General features: G+C 43.6%; 1 protein-coding gene across 1 annotated transcript; it reads left to right on the top strand.

Annotated features, from left to right (window-relative positions):
• The first annotated feature begins 279 nt into the window (after positions 1-279).
• LOC116443084 (cathepsin E-like) lies at positions 280-12767 on the top strand. The gene is made up of 9 exons (XM_032106945.1): positions 280-3757; positions 3934-4111; positions 6127-6244; positions 6756-6874; positions 7373-7572; positions 8238-8360; positions 9276-9420; positions 11852-11950; positions 12043-12767. Exons 1-9 carry the CDS (start codon positions 3702-3704, stop codon positions 12220-12222), a joined length of 1218 nt encoding a protein of 405 aa, XP_031962836.1. The 5' UTR covers positions 280-3701; the 3' UTR covers positions 12223-12767.
• The last annotated feature ends 1345 nt before the right edge of the window (positions 12768-14112 follow it).

The raw sequence follows: 14112 nt of genomic DNA, 5'->3' as shown, positions 1-14112 counted from the left end.
GACTTGTTACGAGTGACATAAATCCAATGTTGCAAAGTTACGGCTATTTAGATGTGACAGTATAAACTGTTCTCCTCTCATCAAGACCCATTTTGCTATTCAGTTATAATTTCCAGGAGCATTCCCATGTATAGGAACCTCTGCATAGTTTGACTTGTTGAGCTGCTGCTATTTCAAGCTTTCCTGGGGACTCATATGTATCCCTGCCCATGGCAGGGGGGTTGGAATTACATGATCTTTAGGATTCCTTCCAACCCATCCCATTCTCTGATTGTCCTGCCTGTGTGTTGGCCATGGCTCTACCATGAACTTTGGACGTTAAAGCTGGCAGAGTGTTTTAAGGTAAAAGAACCTTTTCATCACCTGGCTCTTTGCCTTGATATCTACAGCTCATTGCTGTCATTTTCCACACTCTACCATAATTTAGGGAGAATATTTTCTTCGAACAATCAGCAATTGGTTTAGGCGTATTAGGTTATATACTACCAAAATCCATGACTGCTGAGAGGCATATGCTCTTGAAAAACAAAAGGCTGAGCAAACAGAAGATTGAGGAAAAGGCACCACTTAAAGGGGCTTGTAGATTTCTGGTCAAATCTGGTAATACAGAGCTCTCTACTATCACTAGCTATCAGTTTGGTATAGGATGTTTATGAGCCTTTTCCCCACAAGGTGAGTGGTTGTGCCATGCAGCAGTGATGCTATGAAATGTATGGAGGGCTTTCCTCTGGGAGGAGAACAACAGAGAGCACACCTGGGAACCAGTATTGCAGCAGGACGGAGAACGGTGAGTGCTGAGACCTGAGTGCCATAAAATAGGGTTTGGATGGAGAAGCTGGGCAGAGTACCAAGCCTGGAGAACAAAGATAATGTCACAGTCGTCTGTGGTGGTGCTGTGGAATAGAAGGCCTGAAAGTTTCCTCTCTGATGGCAGGATGTGCTGTGCATGGCACCCCAGCAGCAAGAGGCTGGTTTGCACTGCATGAGCATATCCCTCTAGACACTTCTTTCTGCTTTGACACTCTGTGTCCTGTCGGAGGACCACTGTGGGGAATGTGTCAGCAGGTTGTTGTATTTGTTTTTCATTTCTAAACAACCGTGGCACCTTCTGAAGGCAAGGGTCCCTCCCCTTAACGCACTGTAGGCTACAGGTGTGGAAAACCAAATACATTTGACATGATCAATAATGAATGTACATCCACAGCAAAGCCTTGTCTTTTAGACAAATCTTTTCAGATAACCTACTAATCATAACAACATAAGAGCATAGGTAAGAATATAGTAATGATTTAGTTTAGGCATATTTTTCCTCAATAATCCATATGTAGACAAATAACTTTGCAAAATACCTTGTGTCTGCAGATACAGATATGGATGTATTTTTTTTCTACTTGAATTATTTCTACTTAATGGAACTTTTAAGCTGCAGATAACTATTTCTTAGGGATGCTCTGCATTGTAGTTTAATCATTATTCCAGCTTATCAAAAAAAGTCACGATGACCTTTTGTTGCCGCATTTTGTACCTCTGTTAGCTAAATTAATGTCTGCTTGGAACATAGTGTGAGATCAGAGAATTTGGGAAAGAATAACCTTTGTGTGTGGATTAATAAAGGACTACACTTGCAATAAAATTAACAATCATGTTCTTTCTGAGAATTAGCCACTCAGTGGAGGCACCAAGGCAAAGGCAGTCCCCACAGTAGACCCAGGCAGTGTTTTGAAAGCCACTTCATGTCTTCAAAGTTATCGTGGTGCCCTCCAACACGAACATTAGCGACTTCCCAGAAACATTTGTAGCATTTGAGGAAAAGTTCAAGTGATAAAGGCACTCAGCACAGACATTGTCTTGCTCTTGTCAAAGTGACACTGCCTCACCCAAGGGCATGACATCTGCTCTGCTGTGCATCAGATGACAGGTGGAGGCTCCTTGAGAAATGCCTTTGCTTTCTAGAAGTTCGCATATGACCACATTTTGCTCACCATTCTCATTTCCAGCACCCAGCTCCTGCAGCTCAGTGGCTGGGATGACTCTGGGACAGAAAATGTGATCATTTGCTGATAACTTGTGTAAAATCTCTGAGTCCAGGAGAAATATGGAATATTACTCAGAGCTAGATAATTGAAAAAACTAATAATAATAAAATAGAAATCAATATAGAAGATGCATTTTGGAGATTGTATTATTTCTTGAAATAACATATTATAATAGAGATGCTGGTGCTTTTTCAGATCCAAAGCTCTGCCTGCAGCTGTGTGATGGCACCAGACTCAGTCTTTGCTGAGTTTTTTTAGCCCTTACAATTTTGGAGGTACGCTGGCAAAAGCAAACTATGTATTTCAAAATCCCTGGACACTAATAAATAGAGCTCTAAACTTATTGATTTTAAGGCTCTCATGCCCCTCCTCAATCAGTTTGACATAGCAAGGGAAGTGACTGAAAGGAACAATTTTGGTTTGCTTTGCATTTATTTAAAGTCTGTGACAGGCGTTTAGACCCCTTCTTGGCTCACAAATGCTGTGTTTGGGTTTTTCAGCTGTTTTTTCTTGACATTGCTACTAGGGCAGATGATGACAACTCCTGCCACCTCCATGTCCTTTGACATTCATTCCTTGCTGTGCTGTTGCACATCTGCTCTCTTTTGAGAGGATTACTTAGTTCCAGTTCACTTTTGCCTAGTGAGCAGTTTATTTTAAACAAGTGGTGTGTTGCAAGGAAGGAAACGTGGTTGCTCTTTTCCCAGCATCCTACCATAGCCTTTTGAACAAAAATGGCTGATTATTCAAAGTTAGCTTTAATATATAGGCTGCAGTACATGGTTGCTTCCTGCACTTTCTTGCGCAGAGGAAAGATTCAAAAAAGTCTTGTAAGTAAACTGCAGGCTCAGTGCTCAGCTTCCTCCTAGGCAGCTGATGGTTTTGGGGTTGTGCTCTGCCAAATCAGCCTCTTTTTGACACCATTATTTCTCTGCAGACTTGACTTGAACCCAAGTGTTAGGCAGGGGTGGGAGCCACTAACCTCAGGAAATTTGCAGGAAAATAAATCCAAAAGAACTCTTCCAAATGTCTTGCTGAAATGTGTGCAAAATTATTGCTGTTTTTTACTGTGTGTTGCAGTATTGTACTGTTGTGTTTTTTACTTTGAAGATCCATTTTATGGGGTGGCAGTCGCATTTATGTTCAGACTGGAGCTCTCCCATAAATAGGGAATTAAACTTCAGCTGTCAGGGGGTGACTTGTCACAAGCCCATCAAATGTCTGTCTGCTCAGCCCTGCTGAAATGTCTCCATGCAAAAGGGAAATGGTTATAATGTCCTCTTTCTCTGCGTTGAACACTTCTGAGCAACATCTCACTAAAGCAACTTGAAAAGCAGCAAGTCCTTGGACTGCTTCCTCTTCCTCATGCTAACAGGAGCCAAGCTCACCCCATGTATTGTATTTATGTAAAAGACATTTAGGATTGTTAGTGAAATGTCTGTTTGGTCTAGACTGTGCCCTGGTTATCTGTGCCTGAGTAGCTCCACTGGACACCACTATTTGCACAAACCAGCGGTTAGTCTGAGAGTAAATTAATCCCTTTTCTGCCAAAGCACTGACCTCCTGCGATTGATTGACCTGGCAAACGACCCTCAGCTGACAACAGGCCATAAAAAAGGGACTTCTGAGCAAAGGAGTGTCATTAGCTCTGAACCGCTTGGAGCCATGCGGGCAATACTGTTGGCTGTGGTTTACATCCCATTCATCGTGGCTGTGGAAAGGTAAGAAAACATGTCTGGCTTGGCTGGCACACATCTCAGCTGGCTTCATGGGGTGACCTGTGCTTGTTGCTACTCGAGGTCTCAAAAAAGAAGCCTTTTTTAAAAAAAATTGAGTATATGACAGTTCTGGAAAGGACAGTCTGTTATTTTTTTGTGTGTTTATTTTATCTGCATAGAATCCCCTTGATTCGATTCAAATCTATCAAGAAACAGCTGAAGGAAAAGGGAGAATTAGAGGAATTTTGGAGGAATCACCACCCTGATGTTTTTGCCCGGAGGTATCTGCATTGTTTCCCTGCAGATATTGCTTTATCAGTAGGAACTGCTTCAGAAAGGCTGTATGATTACATGAATGTAAGTACAGTTTTGGTAATGCAATCATTAGGACTCATCGTTCTATTGAAGGCAGGTTTTTTTTCCCAGCACATTTCAAATCTATTCTGTCAATGAAATTATAGGGCTTGAGGTATCTCGTTGCTTTATGCTATAAATATTAGAGCATAAAAAACCAGGTTGAAATCTGCGAAATAGAGCATGTCTAGATCTAGGATAGCATGGGACCTGGGTAGAAAGCTGATGTAGAGTAGCAGTGGTAGTCCTGTGACAAGCTTTATTTTTATATAGGTCTGTGTTGGACTCCATTGGGTCCCCAAAGAAATATGGGAGTTTTGCCTGTATCAGTCTTGGGGAAGCATAGGGTTTTTCATAGCAGAATCTGATTACTTCATTTAGTCATATTCTATTTACCAGACACATGGATGCTTCTGTGTTATAAAAAAATCCTCCAAATCTCATTTATTTGATCAGGTGGAGCCATAAATCAGCAATAACAAAGACCTAAGTAGAGTTTTTTATTTTTCTGCTTTTATCTCTGGAGTTTTTTTATGTATTAAATATTGGAGACTGACCTGGGAGGATCTACCATCTAAACTGAAAAAGGAAAAATATTAATTTCACTGGATCTCAGACAGGCAAGTCAGCAGGTCTACCATTTTGTAAGGTGTCTTTCCTGGGTTTACAATTTTGTCCATTTGGATGGTCTCTGATTTTTGTTTTATTTGGTTCTTCTGCTATGCTTATCTCAAGGAAAACTAAGCTGTAGAAATGTTGTGAAGTCTTCATCTGAACAGGGAACAGAATTGAAGGGAAGGCCAAATTCATTCAGCAAGAGCTTACTGACACTTGAGGGCCATGAAGAAATAAGTATGTGAAGAAGAACAAAGGACACTGAAGCATTTCAACCTGCTTTAAAGCTTATTTCAAAGAGGCATAAATCTCAAAACAACAAAGCAAAACCCACTTCCCCATCATATTCAGGTAGCACCAGGAATGGTTTCATTGCAGTGTGTCTGGAGGTTTTATTGCAGTGTGTATGTGGGTTTTCTGGTTGTATGCTTTTTGGAATTTTTTTTTTTTTAATGAACATCACTTAGGTTTATTTAATGCAGGAAGAAATACAATCCTACTGTACAATTGGATATTTTCTTAAATGGCATGCTTGCTTGCATTCTCAAGAGTATCTCAGACAGTAAATTCTGGGGTCAGAAATGTCAGTGTATTAATTAACAAGTATGCACTTGAAGGTACATATTCAAATACTTGTAGTGCTGAACAAAGTTTGGCACTAGCTATTGCTTCTTTATCTGTGGTTGAATTCCAGAAATGCCTCTTCCTAAAAATAGGCCTCTTAATGCTGAAGTGCTCTTCCAGGGCCAGATAGGAGCACTTAGACACTTGTATATGGGATGTGGATAAGCACTTCACTCCAGCATTCACGTGTTCACAGATTATCTCAGTATCCAGGGATGGTCAGTAGTTTCTTCATCTGCTGGATGAACTTTGTCCAGTACATCAGGAACAGTTTGTGCAACACAATACTTTTTGACTTGCTATAATACCTGATAATTACAAAGGAAAAAGGGCAGCCACATGTGACAGTGTTTGTGCCACTGGTTGGAACCCTCTGAAGCTGGCAGAGGCAGGTCATGCTGACTTTGCACTGATTTTTTATTGACATCAGTAAGGAACAGCCTGAAAGACTGTGTGGTCATGTGAGAGTTTCATCTTGGAGATGACCTTGCCACCTCTGAAGCCAGTGAAAGTGGGTTTGTTGACTCCATAGGGAGCCCAACTGAACGTTTGCTTAAAACGCTTTCAAAATGCCACACTGTTGTGCATTCAGCTGAAGTGAAACCTGCTGCCTGGAGCCACTGGAACCAGACACGCTTTGTGTGGTGTGCATTTACTTTTAAGTGGAATTGCACAGAACCCCCTGAGGAAGTGCTGTGTGATGCTCCCCAGCAGGCCTCTTCCTCAGGAATAGCTGGCTGGAGGCTGCCCCGGGGCTGAGCGGGTTGTTCCTCCTGCAGGCGCAGTACTACGGGGTTGTGAGCGTCGGGACACCGCCCCAGAGGTTCACCGTCGTGTTCGACACTGGCTCCTCCAACTTCTGGGTCCCTTCCGCTTATTGCATCAGCGAGGCCTGCAGTAAGAAATGTTATTCTCCCTGATGCTTCTCGTGTCTTGGGTCCAGAGACCTTGCCCACTTCTCCTTTCCCAAGAGGCTTGTCTGCAGCAGGGATCTGCAAGGCGAGGATTTGGAGCATCCCTTAGGGCCGCTCTCCTCTCCCCAGTTTGCTCCTCTGTCTCTGTCCCTCGTGTCACGCTGCAGCCAGGGCAGGCGCCAGCTGCAACTGCCCAGAGTCCCTCTGCACCATGGGGTAAAAGGCATGACAACAGACCTGGGAGACCTACCAACAGAGGTGGAAATTCCCATTTTTGTTCTAATTTTTCTTTAAAATGCAAAATTACCTCTCAGGTACAGAAAAACTGGTGTGCCTGCAGGGGAGCTGAGGTACCTGCAGTACTTCTTCAACACTTTTCTCATGAGAGAAGCAGAAATCTGGCTCTCCTACATCTCATCTGGTTCCGCATTGAGGAGTGGGTGCAGTGCCAGGACCTCCCCTCAGCGTAGAGATGTCATTTTTTTTTTGTGTAGGGGTGCATCAGAAATTTAAGTCCTTCAAGTCAGATTCATATGAGCACGGAGGGGAAGCCTTCTCCCTGCAGTACGGCTCAGGACAGCTTCTGGGCATTGCTGGCAAAGACACACTGCAGGTGAGTGCCCACCTAAAATGGGTGTCGGCCGCCACATCAGCTGTTTTCAGGGCAGTTCAGATACTGTCCTTGTCCTGGAAAACCTTGTTCATTTAGGCAAGGGCAGGGTGAGGTCCCACCAAGCCAGGTTCTGAGAGGTGTGGGTGCTGCTCCAACACCCACACCTCTTTGGACTACCAACACAAATGCCTCAGATTTTATTTTTCATTTCTGCTTGTCTTCTTGGATCCTATCCTGGGTTTATGAACAAGCAGCCACGTAATTATGGCTACTAAATATAATTCTATAATAAATAAGGAATCAGTGCAGCCTACCTGCCAAGTGTGCACGTGCTATATTGATGCAAGTCGCACAAAGATACCGAGGCTTTTTAAACTGAATGAATCCATTGATATGGATCAGAAATATGGCTAATTTCTTGATATAGATGGTGTCATTACTTTCAGTTGTGGTTGTTCTTTGCTTGGTTGTTTTTTGCTTTGTTTTTTTACCAAACAGATAAGTAACATCTCCATCAAGGGACAGGACTTCGGCGAGTCAGTGTTTGAGCCAGGAGCAACTTTTATCCTTGCCCACTTTGATGGTATACTGGGCTTAGGCTACCCCTCCTTAGCAGTGGGCAATGCTCTGCCTGTGTTTGACAGCATCATGAACCAGAACCTGGTAGAGGAGCCGGTCTTCTCTTTCTATCTGAAAAGGTCTGTCTTTAAAATGACACTGCCAAAAAAGAAGTAAATCTCTTTCAACAGTTGATAGAAACAACTGTGCATCTCTATAAAGCTTCAACCCTAGAAAATGTCCCCCTTTTTAAAGATTCTTTGTGTTATTTTTTTTTTGTTTTCAATTTGACATTGAAGATTATGGCATGAAAAGAAAAAATGTTATGGGGAGGATCATGACTTTTCGGACAGAGATTTATTCTTTTTGGAGTTGGTCATAAAGAAAAGAAAAGTTCCCAGCTCAGACTCTCCATGTCTGTTGCCAGAGGTTTCCCTCTGGCCCATGGAGATGAACAGAAATGCTGTGTTACACCCAAATAGCCACAATTCAGAAAAATACTGTTCTCTAATCTGGACCTAGCTGCAACTCCACCTATTTCACTTGTGTTTATTCTTAGCTGAGAGTAGCAACTGTCTCAGCCTGCTCCTGATGCCCACCTTGGTGTCTACAGTAAGGCTTCTCAGAGGTTGTTTGGAGGGTCTGAGTTGGGGCATATACAGTTATAATTTAGAAACAATCCCTTTCAGCCACCCATATCTGAATTTAGAATGGGCTGTGATTTGTCTTTTGCTTTTTAAGTGTAATCTCACTGGTGCCTGCTGGCACACTCCCATGCCTGTGTTAAACTGTTTTCTGCTTTCAGAGGAGACGACACCGAGAATGGTGGTGAGTTGATTCTGGGGGGAATAGACCATTCTCTCTACAAAGGTTCAATCCACTGGGTCCCAGTCACAGAGAAAAGCTACTGGCAAATACACATGAACAAGTATGTATGTATATATAAAAAACCTGGTGGAATTCACCTCCTTAGGTAAACTCCCAGAGACAGAAGCATCTGGTGACATGGGTGCAGGAGGACTCAGCTGCAGTGTTGTACCTCCATGCCTCTCAAAGAGGGGTTTCTCCAGGATGAGATTGGGGTTTGTTAGTTCTCTAAATCTGCTGTGATGTGGGTAGCTGGTTTCTGGGAGAGCACGTTAGTATGTTTTAATATGATGCACCAGTGGTCAAGTTGAGTCTTGGTGGGCTGTTCATTTAAGAGGTTAAGGCACCCAGGAATGGAATCCAGCTCTGGGTCCTGCTCTCATCGGTCCTGATAACTTTGGTCAAAGTAGCCAGTGTTCCTTTGTCCCACCTCTAGCACCCTGCCTAAATTCATGAGAACACATACCTGGGGATGAGGACAAATTCATAAGCAGGAAGCACATGATTAGAGCTGTAGGAGACCTGAGAGAGAACAGTGGGTCCACAGACGTTCTTGTCTTAAGCAAAGCTTGGCAGCTAGTTTTAATCATAGAATTACAGAATCATTAGGGTTGGAAAAGATCTTTAAGATCATTGAGCACAACTGTAAACCCAGCACCACCACCAAGTACACCACTAAACCATGTCTTCAAGTGCCACATTCATACATCTTTTGGACGCTTCCAAAGATGGTGACCCTACCACTTTCCTGGGCAGCCTGTTCCAATGCTTTACAACACTTTCTGTGAAGAAATTTTTCCTAATATCCAATCTAAATCTACCCTGGCGCAACTTGAGGCCATTTCCTCTTGTCCTGTCACTTGTTGTCTGGGTTTAACTTCGGTCAGTACTCTGGTACTTTAGCTAGCAATAATATGGTGTTTCAGTCACAGTGTATATGCTGTTTGCTTAAAGCTGCTTTTTTGTTTACTTACAGTATAAAGATCCAGGGCCGGGTGGCATTTTGCTCCCATGGCTGCGAAGCCATCGTTGACTCGGGCACTTCTCTTATCACCGGCCCTTCTTCACAAATCAGGCGATTGCAGGAATATATTGGGGCAAGTCCATCAAATACTGGAGAGGTAAGAACTGTGCAGCCAGAAAACAGCTAGAGAGGAAGAGAAACTGGTATTTGATGCAAAGAGTTGGAAAATAACCAAAATGATTGCTTAGACAGGTGCCAGTGAAAGCCTTGTTTCCAGGACAGCACTGAACTCTGAGCCAAGCTGCTTTTGACCTGTATGCCTCACCCCAGCTCTCCTCCCAAATGTTCACCTCCTCTTCTTTACTGGTGTGTAAGGAAACAATGGGCACATCTGTTTGAGGAATCGATCTGTACTCTGCATGAGAGAGAATTTTCTTTTGGAAGCTCAGAGGATTTTCAAGACCCCCAGCTCTAGCTGTTGGCTCTCCCAGGCCAAGAGGGATTTGGTGCTGATGGCCAGCTATGTCAGCATCAAATGGAAAGGGAATGGTATTTTAATGACAACCCCACAGTGGCTTCACTGACAGGACCTCTCACTGTCAGCTTGCAGTGGAGCAGTTGGTGTCATGCCAGAGCTCCTGGGAGGGAGGCACATCAGTGTCACTCACAATTCTGTCTCCTTGCAGATGAGTCAGAGGGTACAGGACAAAGCTTGCTGTCTCTTACTCTTCCTCCTGAACCTTATTCCTCTGATCACTTGCTGGTTTTCCTTTCTTCCCTGCTGCTGTCTCCTGCATCTCCCTTGCAGACACTCCTCACCACTCTTTCCTGTCCCTGCCTCCAGGGAAAGAGCAGCTTATTTCTAGCGTGCCTTATTGCTGGTCCTTGGCTGACTCCCACAGGTCACTAGCACGTTACACAGCTCTGGTGCCCAAGGAAAGCTGCTGTGTATGGCTTTTGTTAACTTTGCATTTCACAGAATATTCTGAATTGGAAGGGACCAACAAGGATCATCAAGTCCAGCTCTCAGGTGAATGGCTCGTACAGGGATCAAAACCACGACCTTGGTGTTATTAGCACCATATTCTAACTAATTCGTCTTTATCCTGATCCAAAACTGCTCTTGGAAGAAAATTAAGAGTATTACAAGTGCCCAGTGCACGGGACAAGGAGCAAAGACAAAAGTAGACTCTTGATCCACTTTCATTTGTAATAGGAGGGCTTGGAGTGACATCTGTAACTCCTTAGGCTCCTGATTCTTTCTCAATTAAACCTTTAATCTTGATTTTGTTCAAATTTTTAGATACATGCTGAAGAGTCTGCTTTGATAACAAGTTGATTTTATAACGGTTCATGCTAATGAATATAGATAAAATACGTATTTCCAATGTGCTTATACTAGCCTAATACAAACAAGGAATGGGTCATTGCTGTGTAAGTTCATATATGCTAGTGCTGACGGAAGAACACTCAGCTGGCATCTCAGATTCCGCAAGAAAGCAGCCTGAAAATAAGACTTTCTATGATTGATTTTTAGCAATCGAAGACAGACTGCACATATCAGCTCAAATTTATCCCAGTAAAAGTGACTGTATCCATCCAGGATTTTACCAGAATTTTCATCTCTTTTCAGCAAGGATTGATTTGTTCTGGATATACTATTCTGTAATAGCTATGTAAAAGAATTATATCTTGCTTCTTGTATCCTACAAATCCTTTTACTGGCTTTTTTCTACCCTTGTCCTCTGTATCCCATGGTTTGTTTTGTTCTAATGATATGACAGTTGGTAAGTGTACACAAGATGTAAGGTTATGTTTTCATAAAACAGATTGAAAAACAGCAAAAAGCAGATTCTTCCTTCTGGGAAGCCTCTACAACAATGGCTTTAAACACTACACAGTTTACAGCAGCTCTGGGACTTGGAGCATTCTGCAATGCCATTTCACACACCAGTTGTTTTATGAAATAACTAGAAAGGACAGGAAATTATCTTCTCTGTTACTGTAACTGAATGTATTATTTATGGAAATTAACGACCATGCCAGAGTTTAGTCCTTCTACTCTTTAAATCCCACTCCAAGGCAAAGTATAAGCATAAAGTGCTGTATTCCTCACTAGCTGTTTTTCCCCTAACATGATGGTATTACGGGAGGACCTGGGGTGAGCTGCAGCCATCGGGTGCTCCCTCTGTGGCTGGAGCAGCTCCCTCTACCCTGTCAAGGTCGGAGCACTGGAGGACTTTTGCTCAGCAGACCTTGCTGATGTATGCTCGCTGGGGCTCTCACACTTAGTTTTGCCTTTGAGTTGCACAGGGAGGATATCAGAGCCCACTTCACCTCCTTTCTTTTGGGACTTGCAAGGATTTTCATCAACCCTGGGTCCCTAGGGTGCTGTGGTGTGGGCTGCTGGGCTGGTTTGACCAAGTACAGGAACTGGAAAGCTGGGGGGCAGTGTTAGGCTGTTAGTCAGCCCGATGCTGTTTCTCTGTAGTAAATTCACTATTACCTACTCCAAAAGCCTTGAACTCAAAGGGCAATACTTAAAGAAAGACAAAGCGATCCCGTCTCAGTCAGTGCATCGTGTCCAGTTTCTCGTAGACTGCAGAAGATTGTCAAGCTTGCCTCACATAAGCTTCGCGATCGGACACCGCGAGTACAAGCTGACTGCAGAGCAGTACATCATCAAGGTGCGTATCTGCAGCTTCCCCGCTCCCTGTTCCCTACTCCCTGAGCTGGGGAGGGAGCAGGCTGCTGCAGGGACAGGTGCTTTCTCTTCCAGGAGTCTATTGATGACCAAACCTTCTGCATGAGCGGCTTTCAGTCTCTCGACATCCCCACTCGCACTGGCTCGCTCTGGATTTTAGGAGATGTCTTCATGTCTGCATTTTACTGCATTTTTGACCGTGGGAATGACAGAGTGGGATTTGCAAAAGCTGTTCACAGGAAGGATTACCACTGAGCCGTAATAGCATTTATTCTGTCTTTACTCAAATGTTAATGTAATGATCTTCAACACATGTGTGAAGAAGAGCTTTTACTGAAACTCTGGACCTAAATGCATATTGTGTTCTCTCCCTCCACGTTTTAAGGACTTTGCAGTGATCCTTGTCCCAGATTATATAGTTTGGTTAAATATCTATATGTTTACAATGGAGAAACAATTTTTCCTGAGTAACTCACGGACACTACAGCTCCCAGGATAAAGCAGCAGAACAGCTCAGCACTCAGATTTGCAAAAGATCAGGAAGAATAAAAATGCTGAACTGTGCCAGGCTAACAAGATAGCAGCTCTTACTGGGCAAAACTAATCCTAGTCCTGTCTGGTCTGGCTATCCTTTTTTTTTCTTCTTGCGTGCTAGTTTCCACCTCATTTCCTACAGATTTCCTTTTCGTCACTATTTTCCATGGTTTGAGTCTTGTTCAACTTTGTTTCCTGAGTGCCATGGAAATTCTCTTTAAATTAGCTTGCTCCAACCAGCTTATATAAAAGGGAATTTGACTGATGCCTGTGGGGTGACTAATTTCGACTACTGTTCCTTGCACAATTTCCTGCTCCTTACACCGTCTCTCAAACCTGCTTTTTCCCTTGGGCTCATTATCCCTTGATAATTCTCCTCTTTTGAGTCTCAGCAGTCTCTCAAACCTGCTTTTTCCCTTGGGCTCATTATCCCTTGATAATTCTCCTCTTTTGGGTCTCAGCATTTGATATCTGTGCCTTAGGTCACATGCTGCTATTAGCGCCTGACTCCTCTGCCCCCCGGCACTGTGAGCAGCTGGAACAGCATCTATTCACATAAGAAAACCCAGACTGCAGCCCGTGCAGAGATACCACAGTGTTCCTCCTCAGAGGAGGAGTTGTGGGACCCATGCACCAGCACTACACATCTACTGCCTCTTGCTCAGCCAGTTCTTGTCAGCAGTGGCAGCAGTTTCAAACAAAACAGCCACAGGTAGCTGTGCTGATTCGGCAAAAGTTTCACTGAAATTATGCCCATTGGAGTATTTGTTTGGATTGCTAAACATGCTGCCCCCATACACATGAATAAAAATTAACCAAACAAAATCTGCTTTGATCTTAGCACTGTTTCAGTTACATTTTATGGTTTTTTACAGTGGTTCCAGTGCTGGAGAGGAAGGGGAGTTGGGGGTGGAAAACCAATTGGAAATTCAGGTTCCTCTGTGTCCTGGAGGGAAGAAAATGTGATGTGTTGGCGTGTTTGGGTTGCTTGTATCTTCCTAAAGCCAAAAAAGCCTGCAGTCCCAGCCCTGTGCACTGGGCACCTTCCCAGCACGGCAGAGCCATGGGGAGACAGAGACTGGCCCCATGGTGGCATCGCTGGGACAGGGGTTGGTGGCCCTCAGGGACTTGCTGCTGCCGTCTGTCTGGATGCACCTGGCACAGACCAAAGCCAACATTCATTGCTGGCCTTGGCGGTATCACAATCACAACCCCTTAGATTTTAAGTTGTCAGTTTTAAGACTCAGTAAGTATTACAAAACCAGGATGGTTTACTGTAGGTATCTCTGAAATACTGCTCTTGCCTTCCAGTATGAAATACTCCTTCTCTCTGGTGCCTGTTCTCATGATTCTGTTTGCAGCCACATTGTGTTACACATTTGGCATCCAGGCTATCAACCTCTAGCAAAGGAGACTTTGCTGCCAGCTGTCTCTTTCTGCAGACAAGACTGAACTGTGTGAAGTTACTGTGTATTTCAGGCCAATATTGCCTTGATTGCCCTTTGTCCATGTCACTCCTAAGGAATGGATTGACCATGAGCTAACTTATTTGTCTAGAAAATGCCATTCATTTGGTTAGGAACCAAGACAAGCAAACATCTATAAAGCCCC

Source organism: Corvus moneduloides, chromosome 4, assembly GCF_009650955.1.
Source record: "Corvus moneduloides isolate bCorMon1 chromosome 4, bCorMon1.pri, whole genome shotgun sequence".
In the NCBI taxonomy this organism is placed as follows: domain Eukaryota; kingdom Metazoa; phylum Chordata; class Aves; order Passeriformes; family Corvidae; genus Corvus; species Corvus moneduloides.
Note: the sequence above shows the minus strand (reverse complement) of the source record. Positions and strands in the feature narration are given on the sequence as shown.